The sequence below is a fragment of the Brachionichthys hirsutus genome, chromosome 9 (genome assembly GCF_040956055.1).
Source record: "Brachionichthys hirsutus isolate HB-005 chromosome 9, CSIRO-AGI_Bhir_v1, whole genome shotgun sequence".
NCBI classification, from domain to species: Eukaryota; Metazoa; Chordata; class Actinopteri; order Lophiiformes; family Brachionichthyidae; genus Brachionichthys; species Brachionichthys hirsutus.
Window position 1 is genome coordinate 13,658,872 of NC_090905.1, and position 14,922 is coordinate 13,673,793.

A 14,922-nucleotide genomic window follows, 5' to 3' on the forward strand; every position below is an offset into this window, starting at 1 on the left:
ATACAAAAATACATACACACATACATACACACATACATACATACATATATACATACATACATACACACATACATACACACATACATACATACATATATACATACATACATACACAAATACATACACACATACATACATATATACATACACACATACATACACACATACATACATATATACATACATACATATATACATATATACATATATACATACATACATACACACATACATACACACATACATACATACATATATACATACATACATACACACATACATACATACATATATACATACATACATACACAAATACATACACACATACATACATATATACATACATACATACACACATACATACACACATACATACATATATACATACATACATATATACATATATACATACATACATACACAAATACATACACACATACATACATATATACATACATACATACACACATACATACACACATACATACATATATACATACATACATATATACATATATACATACATACACACATACATACACACATACATACATACATATATACATACATACATACACAAATACATACACACATACATACATATATACATACATACATACACACATACATACACACATACATACATATATACATACATACATATATACATATATACATACATACATACACACATACATACACACATACATACATACATATATACATACATATATACATATATACATACATACATATATACATATATACACACGTACATACACAGGTACATACACACATACATATATACATATATACATACATACATACATGCATACGTACGTACATACACACGTACATACACATATACTGTACATACATACATACACATATACTGTACATACATACACACGTACATACACACGTACATACACACGTACATACACACATACATACACATATACTGTACATACATACATACACACATACATACATACACACGTACATACACACGTACATACACACATACATACACATATACTGTACATACATACATACACACATACTGTACATACATACATACACATATACTGTACATACATACATACATACATACATACATACATACATACACACGTACATACACACGTACATACACACATACATACACATATACTGTACATACATACATACACACATACTGTAATTACATATATACATACATACAATGTGTTTTAGACTTTCTGTTTTTTATGTCTGAATGTATGACGATTGTTTTGTGCCAAAAAAACACACTCGACCATCCATCTTTCAGGATCAGAAGCTATCTCTGTCTCTCCCGATGCGAAGATGCTTTTTATCTTACTGGGACTTTTTCCCACTTAACTTCCGTAACTATGTGATGGGTCATTTCTCCGTGACTCCATATTTTGGCCTACTGGCTTTCTTCGGCGTAACATGTCGAAACATGTTCTCTCCTTTTCTCCCTTTCTCTGACTCTCAGTACTACAGTCAACACTTAAAGAGATCATACAATCATCATCTATATTTTTCATTGATTCTACAATGATTAATACATCAATCATTTTATCCCATGAAAGGTCAACATATCACATAATCACTTTTGACTACAACATTTGTTTTACATGTTGTACTCATGTTTTAAGATTATCATCCTTAAATCATTTATCTTCTCATGATAATCACACAAAGATTAATTATAATACATTGACACATGATTACTACTGTTGATTCAATCAGGTAAATTATTGACTTAAAGATAACCCAGAAGAGTTTATGCAAATCTTAACAGAAGGCTTTAATCAGTGCCATTTATTACCAATTCCCCAATTCCACCAGGAGAGGGAGACATTTTCACCTCAACCAAACATGACAATACATACATACATACATAAATACACACATACATACATACATACATAAATACACACATACATACACACATAAATACACACATACATACATACACACATACATACATGCATACTGAACATACATTATACATACATACTGTACATATCATCTTTCATTATGGACACTAAAAATATTGATCCGATTGTGAAATCAGCCTCAGATGCGCGGCCTTGCACCAGAATGTGTCTCAGAACCAGAAAGGTTCCCTTCAGATCCTCTGGTTCTTCTGCTGTTGCTGTTCCCAACAGAACTCAAACATTTCGTGCTTATAGACATTAAGCTGCTACAAAATCAGGAGGATCTGAGAGGAGACGGACAGGAATCATTTATACCGCCTTTGTTTACTATGTTTTATAATATTTCACTTATAACTATTTAGCTTTATTGTTAATTTAATTCTTAAAATGATTATAGTGTCAGATCATTTAATTGTATTGTCTTTTGCTTGTTACCCCCCCCCCTCATCCAATCTTTACTAAAGTACAATTACAAAATTGCTTTATTTAAAATGAAGTAGAATTTCGTCGCGCACCCATCAGCGCTTCTGTCAGAGCCGCTTCGGCGCTCTATTGTCGCTAGAGGGCGCATCTCTGGTTTACAGTCGATAGCTGCTGAGTAGACGTCGTATCGATCGTGCAACACGCGTATCGATCGTGCAACACGCACGTGGAGTGCGTCGCTGCTCGCCTGGAGTGTTTTATTCCCTCTCACTGTAGCCTCCTGTTTACACAACGCGGGTCACATAACGTGACCATCTCCTCGGTTTCTCCCCTTTGTTCGCCACCACCTCCTGATCACGGGCTGATCACGTTGTCGCTGAGCCAATCAGAGGCGGCGGCGGCGCTTGGGCTGGTCTATAAATCCAACGTGGAGGCTGAACGGACAGGAACGAGCAACAATAGCAGCCTGGGAGCAGAGAGCTGGACTCTGTGGCTCTTTTTATCCTTCTCCACCTAACAGGTAAGCATAAAGCTGCGTGATGACGCGATCACGTGGGGTCCTGTTGGTTTTAGGACTTAAATGTAATTTAAATGCAGAGTAAAGCAGCCACAGACGGAATGTTTCAGAGCAGCAGATGCTGCTGGGTGACGGATGAGCCGACTTCCGCTCGGTCGTAATGGCCTTATTGCATTTTCCTTACAATCAGCCATGTGTGCCTAATCCTCCAGCGCGAAGCTCGTCCCTCTGCCTGCTGCACAATTTGGTGGTCGAGAACATGGCGACCTCGACGAGTTCCAAGCTGAACAAAGGCGTGAAGCAGCAGTACATGGCGCTCCCCCAGGGGGACGTGGTCCAGGCCATGTACGTGTGGATCGATGGCTCCGGAGAGGGACTTCGCTGCAAGACACGAACTTTGGACTTTGAGCCCAAGACGATTGATGGTGAGACGCGGCTCCAAAAGATATTGACAAGCTGTTGAGCTTTTAAAGCAAAAAAAAAAAAAAGTGCAGCATGTGCAAAGTTGCCAAACAGCTTATTGTGGTTTTTTTTTATGTGTGTGTTTTATGCATGTATCAAATACATGATTTAAAATCAATAACTGTTTAGATAAAGTCAAATGGTTGACCTGTTCATTGTGTCAGATCTTCCTGAGTGGAACTTTGATGGCTCCAGCACGTACCAGTCAGAGGGCTCCAACAGCGACATGTTCCTGGTCCCGGCGGCCATGTTCCGAGACCCCTTCAGGAAGGATCCCAACAAGCTGGTTCTCTGCGAGGTGCTCAAGTACAACCGCAAGCCAGCAGGTCGGCGCCCAAGAACACACACGAGCGGTGCTGCAGCCCCAGCGCTCTGTATTTCACCTAATCCCTGCTCCACCAGAGACCAATCTGCGGCGCACCTGTAAACAGATTATGGGCATGGTGGAGCAGAACCACCCGTGGTTCGGTATGGAGCAGGAGTACACGCTCCTGGCGACGGACGGGCATCCCTTCGGCTGGCCGTCCAACGGCTTCCCGGGTCCACAAGGTCACTAGCTCCGGTCTCTTCACTTGTTGATGTCCCGCGTTAATAATCACGGAGGCCAGCTGATTGCTGATGTTCGTTTTGTCTCCGCCGTGTTTAGGGCCTTATTACTGCGGCGTGGGAGCAGACAAGGCGTTTGGACGGGACGTGGTGGAAGCGCACTACCGGGCCTGCATGTATGCCGGGGTTCTGATCTGTGGCACCAATGCTGAAGTCATGCCCGCTCAGGTGGGGTTTCGCTCGCCTCAGCTTTAGCCCGTCCTGTTTGATGCGAGTTAACAATCACTGAGTCGTGTTTTCAACGCTGCCTCCGCCTCAGTGGGAGTTCCAAGTCGGGCCTTGCGAGGGCATAAATATGGGGGACCATCTGTGGGTCGCTCGCTTCATCCTCCACAGAGTGTGTGAGGATTTTGGCGTCGTCGCGTCCTTCGACCCCAAACCGATTTCAGGGAACTGGAACGGAGCGGGATGCCATACAAACTTCAGCACGAAGGAGATGCGAGAGGAAAACGGGCTGAAGTAGGAACGAGTCTCCATTGTCTCTGGGGGGGGGGTGGTGCCGGTTCCTCATCCCCTCTTCTCTTCACAGAATCATCGAGGAGTCAATCGAGAGGCTGGCGAAGAGACACATGTACCACATCCGAGCCTACGATCCCAAAGGTGGGCTCGACAACGCCAGGCGTCTGACCGGCCGCCACGAAACCTCAAGCATTGACGAGTTCTCGGCCGGCGTGGCCAATCGCGGCGCCAGCATCCGGATCCCTCGTACCGTTGGGAAGGACAGGAAGGGTTACTTTGAGGACCGCCGTCCGTCCGCCAACTGCGACCCTTACATTGTCACGGAGGCTCTTGTGCGCACGTGTTTACTGAAAGAGGAGGGAAAGGAGCCCAAAGATTATAGCAAGTGAACAAAAATAATCCAGGCAGCCATTTTACTGTATCTAGTCTGATCCGGTTCTAGAGTTTTTACTGTCTTCTTTTTAAATCCCGGTTCTATCCAGCCAGTCTAAATCTGTCACAGACACTGCCTTTCACCAAGACTCTGAGCTATGTGCGCTAATTATTTGCGTAGGATTGCTGGTCATGTGATGCATTTCACTTGCACTAATAAGACACTGTCCCGAGTGCAGTTCTGCTGCAGACCTTGTTACTCAAATCCAAAGGATCCCAAAGGCGTTTGAATGTTTCATCAGGGCTGCCGTTTTTATCATGTTGATAGAGGAGCTCACAGAAGTCTTATTTGTATGTTTGCCTTTTTTTTAATAATGTCCGGGGTTTTCTCCCACTTTCAATTTTCACATGATGAAATAAATAAACGTAACATTTTAATATCTGTTGAGTGAAGTTTGATCTTAACATTTACTGTTTTGCATGAAGTCACTTTTTTGACGTGCAGTTTTGGGAGCGGTACTTCTCAAGTGGTCAGTCTAGCTTGTGGAACTTAAATGTACTCAGATAAAGTAGTTCAAACTACTTATAAACATGATTTCACCATAATAACGGTTACAGAAACAAGCGAAAGTCACACACTAGTGAACACTGCGAGTCGTTTTACAGCTGATTCAGAATGTAGCGTTTTAAATAAATGAAACTAACTTAAATCTCTTTGCTATTAATGTGATGTTGAGAGAAATAAAAGTTTGGGTTTAAATATCCCTGCCTGAACCAAGCATTAAACTAGTCAGCTAGCTAATGCTAATGGCTGCTGTAGACCTGCAGCACAAACATCAGGCGCGCTGAAATGCATCTGGCCCATTAACAAAACAAAGCATGAATCACGATGCAAATATGTTAGAAATGAAAAGAACGTTTTTTCATTCATTAACCCTTCGTATTCATGTTGTTACACAGGGCGGGTCCTGCTGAGTCTGGGGGACCCTTTGAATTTTGGGGCTTTTAATTCAACATAATCCTTTTTTCTTTTTTTACCTTATCTGTACCTTATCCCAACCGTAGGTAATAAAAGAACACTCTGTTAAGTAGTTAATGACATCAAACACGAGCAGCATTAGGAGGAAGGCCGCGCTAACGGCGAGCAAACGCTGCTTCATTATCACACGGAGCCACGCCCGCCCACAGCGAAACGGAAGCGTGGCGGCCTCCAACAGAAAGCCCACCATGCTGACTGTGCTGACTGCCTGGTTCTGAATGACTGTCTGGTTCTGAATGACTGCCTGGTTCTGAATGACTGCCTGGTTCTGAATGACTGCCTGGTTCTGAATGACTGCCTGATGCTGAATGGCTGTCTGGTTCTGAATGACTGCCTGTTTCTGAATGACTGCCTGGTCCTGAATGACTGCCTGTTGCTGAATGACTGCCTGGTTCTGAATGACTGCCTGGTTCTGAATGACTGCCTGGTCCTGAATGACTGCCTGGTTCTGAATGACTGCCTGGTCCTGAAGCCTCAATGCAAAGAACAGCCTGCGTCACCGTGGCTTGTTTTCACACAAGCCTTGATAAGCTATTGACTGACTGACTGGTTCTGAAAGCAGGCGGGGACAGTAAAGGCACCGCGAGGCGTTCACAGACTGGAGGTTGTCTTGAGTCATCATACTCTGTTAACTACTTCAATAAGTTTAGGGACCCAATGCGATTCTATAATTCCATCCATCATCCTTCTGTCCATCCATCTGTCCGTCTGTCTGTCCGTCCGTCCATCGTCTACCGTTTATCTGGGGCTGGGTCTGTTGTCTGAAATGGAATAACTTGAATTATAATTTTAAAAAATCAGACTTTCAGTTTGTAGTCTTTCGCCCTTTTCCCTTCAAAATAAGCACATTTTATTCCAAAAAAGAGTTTTAATGCAGTTCTATGTTTTCCTCTTTGAGATCTAGGATTGATGACCTCTGAGACGAACTGTCTGTCCAGTGATAAGAACATGACAGCATGTCCTTTATTGTCCACTTTATTGTCCTCTGGACAACGTTTGATGACGCCACAAAATGAATTGTCCTCCATCTGGCTCTAAATAGTAGAACAGTTTGCGGTCTGCCTGTATTTATTCTGGGATGTCTACCAACTATAAGCCGAGTCGTATAATCAAACAAGCTCAGATCGGTGCGTCACAAACCAGCCTGACAACAAAGCAGGAGCAAATTGTTCCCCTTTGCCTCAAGGCTTTGGAGCAGCCTTCCACCCAGCGTCCCGATGTAGATCAACTGGCTCTAAAAATACTTGTACTGTAAACACTGTTTGCCTTTGCTATTTTATTTTATGTTTGTTTTGTATTTAATTGTGTGCTTTTGTGTTATCATGTAGTACTTTTTGCAGAGTTGTATTTGCTAAAAATTCCAAACATTATTTTTTAATAATAATCATACTGCTGTTATAAAAGACTGGGGTACATGGCCTGTAAGTAAGGATAGATTAATTATATCGAATTGAGGGGAAGACTTCTTAGTTGGGACCGGGTCTAAGAGACCAGCCACGCTTAGCTGCGGCAGGTCTATGAGGGTGAAGCTATCCAACGCTCGTGCCCACAGGGGAGGGGAGGAACCAGGATCAACCGGTAAATGGAGAATATATTTATTAGATAGAATGTTAGAGTACAAGTACAGTCAAACATCCTGTCTAAGAGGAGCATTTCTAAAAAGCCCTTGCGGTCTTGTTTCCGTTGAAAGTCCTTCGTACATAAATCATCGACATTTAACAATACAAATAAAAATAAAACCAATATTCAATAACTCAATTGATGCAACGTAACATTAGAAAAATAAAAATAAAACGATTTTACACCGCCGATGCAAACTAACAATAAATCTAAAATAAATTACACCACAGATGCAAAATGACAACGAATGACAATAAATTACATAAATTACAATAAATGACTAGATCACTGGTGACAGACTTTTTTTCTGTTACACCCCCCCCCCCCCCCACCCTCTCCAGATTGTCCTCCCCCCCATGGATATGAGTTTGGGGACATTTAGTGAGAACTGTCTCAACACAGCTGGCCTGATGGGCGGACACTTGAGCAGCTGTTAAAGCAGAGCTGCACAGCGAGACGGCGAGGCTGGGAAACCGTGGCGGGGAACCGTGGACGGGGAACCGTGGACGGGGAACCGTGGACGGAGATCAGACACGAACGTCATCAGCACTTTGAAGGATCACATGGTGGTTGCACAAGTTCACTTTGGTCATAACGGCCTTTCCATCTTTCTGTTACGAAGCCCGGCTGCTCATGCATTGTTATTCTGCAATATGTCCATCAGCTGGATAGCGGATTGCATTTAGCTGAACCCCAACTTTGACCTCAGCAGCCTGATGGCAGCACACGGAGGCTCGTTGCGTGTTTCTACGTGCGTCCTGTCAGTGACATGAGAACACAAACAGACACACCTCACCCTCACAGAGAAATGAAATCGACCTTGTTGTCATCTGCACAGAGAGAAAAGAGATATTCATTCATTCATTTAGCATCGCATCCAGACTGGAAAGACGTTAATGTGATGCGCATGCTGCACGGGGGGTGGGGGGGGGGGGGGGCTTTGTCTTCTGACTGGCGTGTTCATGAGCCTTTAAGTCACGACGTAAGAACAACGGCGAAGGCACAGCCAAGAGTTGGAGTTTCATCCGTTTGTGTGAGAAAATGGTCAAAATAATGCAAGAAACGAAACAGGAAGTCTAAACTCAGGAATGTCAATGACTGAATGACAACGGTCACTACATTTCCCAGTTGTTCCAGAACTACAGAGTTTGTGGCACAAAGAAACATGAGAGCACGTTTTCAAAATACTTATATATATATATTTATATACTGGAGATTGTTTGAGATTTATTCATCTTGCTGCATGAACACCTCCTTTGACAAGTATTAAGCCCATTTGTCTCTGTGTTGTGACTGTTTGTGTTGGCACGTCCTGAAGCGCCGGCAGACGGAGGAGCAGACGGTCGAGCATGCAGCCAGAAGTCTAATAAACTGCTGATGAATTGAAGATGTCTCTCATGAGGTTTGGTACCTGCAGTTCTGTCTGTGTGATCGTGTGTTTGTAATTTCACCTGTTTGTCTCGTTGGGATCTGGCCAACAAGACGAGGACAGGACACGTCCCCCATGAAAGCTGTAGTCCTGCGTGTCCTGTTTTGCTAAACCACGCGGTGTCAGGTTACCAACGAGTTTTTCTTTTCTTTTATTAGGGGGCGGGGTTGGGTTTCCATTACATTTTTTCACAGGTTGGTATGCATGACTTCTTTTTTTTTTTTTACATGTCTGTACACATGTCTGCAATGGATTGTTCTTTGGTGTGTTTCCATTTCTGGACCCCCCCCCCCCCCCCCCACACACACACACACACCACAGCAAAGGGTTTTTACACTTAAAGCAGTTACCCTGAAAGTGGGTTCCCTTCCTCTGATTCAATGTTTGATGTCAAAGACAGTCCATGCAGATGTTTTATGCAGCTGCTCTTGTAAATATCCTGTCATGCAACAGAGGCCAAATATAATCTAAGGTCAAACCAATCAGCTGCTGCCTGGGAATAGGGAGGTCCGTTCAGAGATGCGACCGATTCCTGCTCCACCTTTGCTTGCACCCGGATCCCTTGTCGTTATTCTCGCCTGCTGAACCTGCCCTCGTCTGAAACCGAAACGACTGATAACGCAGCACCGTTCCTGAAGCAGAGCCTCATCTCATTTTCTTTATTTGTGGCATGCCTTTGTGTCAACGTGGCAAAACCTACATCCTTTTCCTTTGTTCAGTTTATGGCCAATAATTATTCACTCATGTGTTGACTTTGAAGGCTGTCTCTTTCAGCAGACCTCTCTCGAACGGTGTTCAGCTCTGTGAAGCTACCGAGGTCGTACGTTACATCTCCTCTGGAGGACTCGGCATGTTCTGCTCTGTGAAGCTACCGTTAAATCGTACGTTAAATGAGGCGAGCGTCAATTCACAGCTTCCTATCGAAGCAGATCTGCATCTTAAATGCGTCTGTACTCAAAGGCCTGCAGCTGTTTCCTGTTTCCTCCTTTATTTATTTGAAGTAGCCATGTGGGAAAATCACTTTCCTTGCTGGGGAGGGGGGGGCTAGAATAAACACAAACACCGTAAACTAACAAACCACAATTCCAACAGGGACCTCCTCGCTGACGCTGCTCGATATGATTGTTGGTCCAGATATCGGGGTCCATGCATTGCATCAGTGTGGAGGTCAGCCGCATATATATACACACACACATATATATATATATATGTGTGTGTGTATATATATATATGTGTGTGTGTGTCTATATGCACAATGTGTGTCTATATGCACAATATGCACAATGTGTGTGTGTGTCTATATGCACAATGAGAGAGTTGTATAACCACATCATAATAGAATGAAGATTCTCAAGAATGTGACAATCAATCAGAAAATGTTTACTTAGCAGTCCACCCAGAGACGGTGGGGACTTTGTGACGTTAGGCTCAGACTGTGTTTGGGGTGAAAGGTCGTTTATATGCACCCGATCAGATCAATCACTATCATCTCACCTCTGCCTGACTCATCAGCCTCCGAAATGAGATCAGGCAGGGACAGGGATAGGGACCGGGGCAGGGACAGGTTCTAATGAGAACAGACAGGGACAGGGACAGGTTCTAATGAGATCAGACAGAGACAGGGACAGGTTATAATGAGATCAGACAGGGACATGTTCTCAGGAGACATCATGACAATTCTAAGGAAAACATGTTTAACCAATTATCTTCAGCTAACGTTAGCATTCAACACGTCATGATTATAGCTCTATCACTATGCTACAGCGCCACCTTGTGTCCAACATATTAATTTATATTTCAGATAAAATTTAATTATTACGCTCAGGAAGTTCTGTTTTAGATGGTGCTTGTTTGTTTGTTTGTCTGTTTGTTTGTCTGTTTGTTAGCAGGATTATGGAATAACTTCTGGATTGATCTAGAAGAAGAATATTTAAAGATAGGTCTTGCTCTAACTTAGATCCCATTAACTTTTGAGAGCAATCCAGATACAAGAAAATCCAGCTTTTCCCATTTTTAATATAATGAGGGGCTTAAAATAAAGAAAAGTAACCAAAAACAATTTATAACCTTCTGGTGATGATCCAGATCACCATGTGGACGGTGTAAGTCCAGTTCGGAGGGGAATGAGCTGCTTGGAGGACGTATATATATATATATATAATAACCGGAGCAGCGGTGGTAAGTGCTGTTGCCTCACAAAACACACACACAGCATGAAGGTCACATGTTCGACTCCGGCTTGGGGCCTGTCTGTGAGGAGCTTGCATGTTTTCCCCGTGCCTGCGTGGGTTCTCTCCCGGTTCTTCCCACCACCAAAAACATGCAAATTAGGTGAACTGGTTACACCCTAATTGTCCATAGGTCAGTGTGTGCGTGTGTGTGTGTGTGTGTGTGTGTGCGTGAATAATTGCCTGTCTATGTGTGGCCCTGCAGTGTGCCCCACGGCCCCCACCCCTCGCCCGTTGACTGCTGGCATAAGATCCATTATGCTTTCTTACATGCGTCGGCAATAAGAGGCATTCTGTGAAAAGACTTCCTGTTGGGATGATTTGAAACAGCAACATTTAGAGCAGAGGTGACAAACTCATTTTCTCCAAGGGCCACATTAGCATTATGTTTCCCCTCCAAAGGCCAAATGTAACACAGTAAACATGTAACTAAATGTAATGTTATTTAATGTAAAATAAATGTAACTATCCTTAACATGCTTTTAAATAACTATTTATTATTTTTATTTAACTCTTTAGTAGTTAATTACAATAAAATATTCAGTTTTGATGTCACTTTTTAAAAGGTTGTAACTTAAAAATTGTTAGAGATAAAGCCATACTGTAAATGAGAAAAATCACAAGTATGAACCAAAGTTTGTGATGGGAATAAATTAACACATCTAATCATGTAGAAAAGTTCCATTCAAATGCAATCATCACGCAGGAACAAAGATAATCGATACAAAATCAAAGCAAAACCAAAAAGCCACCACCTTGTCTTGTCATGGACATGAGCAAACCAAAAAAACAACCAAAGTGGGCAAGATAAAGAACATTCCCCGAGTCAATGCCGCGGAAAAGACGTCACTTTCAGGATCAGCACTGGACAGCTCCATATGTAGCCGGCTCCCTATGGAGCTGTCCAGTGCTGATCCTGAGCTCCATCTGTAGCTGGCTACTTATGGAGCTGTCCAGTGCTGATACTGAGTGCTAAATGTAGCTGGCTACTTATGGGGCTGTCCAGTGCTGATACTGAGCGGCATATGTAGCCCGCTACATATGGCTCTTAGCAAAAATATCAAACACAAGTTATGGCATTAACTTTGTTCAAATCTCTTTTGTCACAGTTGAGAGGGGCAGAACTGCAGTAAAACCAACAAATGTGGGCTGTTAAGAACATGTGTGACAGATGCAGCATTTTACCCAAACAAATGTCGGCACACAGCTCTCGGGGGGCCACAAAAAATGACTCGGAGGGCCACTTTTGGCCCCCAGGCATTGAGTTTGAAATGTGATTTAGAGGGTATTGTGAGAAATAATAGTGTGCATGTGGTGATCTTAAACAGACCATTAGTGTATTTTAGATCAATAAAAAGCAATTAAAGCCTAAATCATTAGCGTGTAACTAGAAGCTATTAGAATCTTTGATGATGATGATGATGATGAATATATTTATTAGATAGAATTTTAGAGCAGTAAAGTACAGTCAAACAGTAGCATGTATTACAGTACAAATAAAGTCAAACATCCTGTCTAAGAGGAGCATTTAAAAAAGCCCTTGCGGTCTTGTTTCCGTTGAAAGTCCTTAGTACATAAATCATCGACATGTAACAATACCAATAAAAATACATTTTTATTTCCTTCAGTCCTTTAAGGTAACAGTCATGTGTTCATAGAGTGGCACCTATTTTAGGCCTGGGGCAAGAAGGAAAAACTGTTCTATATTCTCACCATCATTGCTGCAATCCATATTTGCTGACTTGTGAGATAACAGTGTGAACGTGATTTTATTTCTGTTTACACTTTACCCTAAAAAAACCACATTTGAGTCCTATTGGAGCCAAAATGGTAGGTTTGGGTATTTTTTACCTGAAGCTACACACATGAACGTAGCTTAAATAACATGAAAGATAGCAAATTGAAAATAGTGTCATATGCAGTTTAACTTTAATTACTGGTACATTTCTGTGTTTGGACGACAGGAATGTGGAGTCTCTGTGTTAGAGCTATATACAAATGGGTGGAGAGCTATAAGTCAGAGAGCAGTAAGCTGAGCCAGGCTGTCAGGGTATCAGAGCTGTGCTGACTAGCAGGATAGATGCTGCTGACACAGCCCTGCTGTTCACACCACAGGACCCCCCCCCCCCCCCCCCATAGACTCAGACTGGAGTTAGCATAGCTGCTGCATCTCCTGCGCTCGACCTGCTTGGGAGAAGACGGCGGGGTAAGCAGCTCTGCAGAGCATTTCAATTTGTTCAGCTTGAATTCATGAGCTGAACCTCGGGAGGAACAAAGGTCAGCGCTGTCATGGCTGTGTCTGTATGAATGAATGAATGAATGAATGAATGAATGAATGAATTTATTCCAGTTCACTTTTCAATGAGACACAGACAAATGACAATATTTCAAGGCTTTGTAATCCAGATTAACCGAAAGGGGGTCGATTGAAGCAAGTGCTTATTTGGAACCTGCCTTTTTAATAACTCCTCAGGACTTTGTCAGTAGACATACATTTTTATAGCAATCAAATTCCTGAAAAAAATTATCAAATATATATACATATATATCCATGCATAAATACTTGTACATTATATACATACATGGACGTATATACATTTAAACACACACATATACATATTGTCTTCGAACCTAAACAATATTTCCCAATTACAATCTTCTTGTACATTTTTAATTTGAATGGCCATTCCACAGTTTAACGCCTCTTCCTGACATACAGTGACTTTTTACATTTGTTCTTAATTTTAGTTTTTCTAAACACAGTGCTCTTCTCAGATCATAAATACTGTCCCTCATCGTGAACAGATTTACAGATACTTTGCCATTTTCTGCTTTCTACATTACTTGTATTGTGTTGTAATCTACAATATCGTTAAACTTGAGGATGTTTAATTGGATGAAAAGTTTGTTTGTCAGTTCTCTATACTATTTTTTTTTACTAATAATTTGTATAAATCGGATTTATATTGTTCTTATATGTATTCCTCCAAACCTCAACACAGTAGGTCGTGTATGGAGCAAGTGAGTAATATAATGTGTATTGGGCTTTAGAACAAACAAGATTGGAATGGATTTTGCCATTTTATCTTTTACATGAATTAAGATGATCTTTTATTGTCACACTTTACACTGTAAACACACAACAAAAGTCAATTTAAGCCCTAGTATCTTAAATTATTGTCTATTTTTTATTACCCCTAAATAAATTGTTTCAGGCATTGTTTCAATTTCGGCATCATTTATTTTAATCTGTCTACGTAGGTTTGGAGATTGGTTTCCAAATATTATGCATTTTGTTTTATTAGCCTGAATAAACATTTGATTACGTCCAACCATTTAAATTTTTTTGCAGGTTTTTCCCCACAGCATTAAGAACTTGTACTAAATCTTCCCCACTACGGAATATTGTTGTATCATCAGCAAATAGTATACATTTCCAAGATTTAGACATTGACCCGAAGTCATCTATGTACAAAATAAACAGCACTGGTCCAAGAACTGAGCCCTGTGGCACCCCACATGCTATATTCAAAAGGTTAGAATGTACATTGTTAATTTACACATACTGATGTCTGTCTTCCAAATAGCTTCGTACCGAATCATTGGCCAGTCTTCGAATACCAAACTGCTTAATTTGCACAATAACAATTTGTGGTCGATTGTGGTCAAATACTTTTTGTAAGTCAGGAAAAGACTCATATTGTAAATTCATTTTTCTCTGTGGCTTGTGTTATCTGTTCCACAAAGCCAATAAAAGCAAGCGCAGTTGCCCTATTCTTTCTGTTGTTCACAGAGTATGTTGTGTTTATGATAATGTG

General features: G+C 41.6%; 1 protein-coding gene across 1 annotated transcript; it reads left to right on the forward strand.

Moving 5' to 3' along the window:
- The first annotated feature begins 3,145 nt into the window (after positions 1 to 3,145).
- Positions 3,146 to 5,165, forward strand: LOC137899046 (glutamine synthetase-like). Its single transcript, XM_068743053.1, has 6 exons — positions 3,146 to 3,314; positions 3,516 to 3,677; positions 3,754 to 3,900; positions 3,998 to 4,125; positions 4,217 to 4,416; positions 4,487 to 5,165. The coding sequence occupies exons 1-6, from the start codon at positions 3,149 to 3,151 to the stop codon at positions 4,803 to 4,805; spliced, it is 1,122 nt and encodes a 373-aa protein (XP_068599154.1). The 5' UTR covers positions 3,146 to 3,148; the 3' UTR covers positions 4,806 to 5,165.
- The last annotated feature ends 9,757 nt before the right edge of the window (positions 5,166 to 14,922 follow it).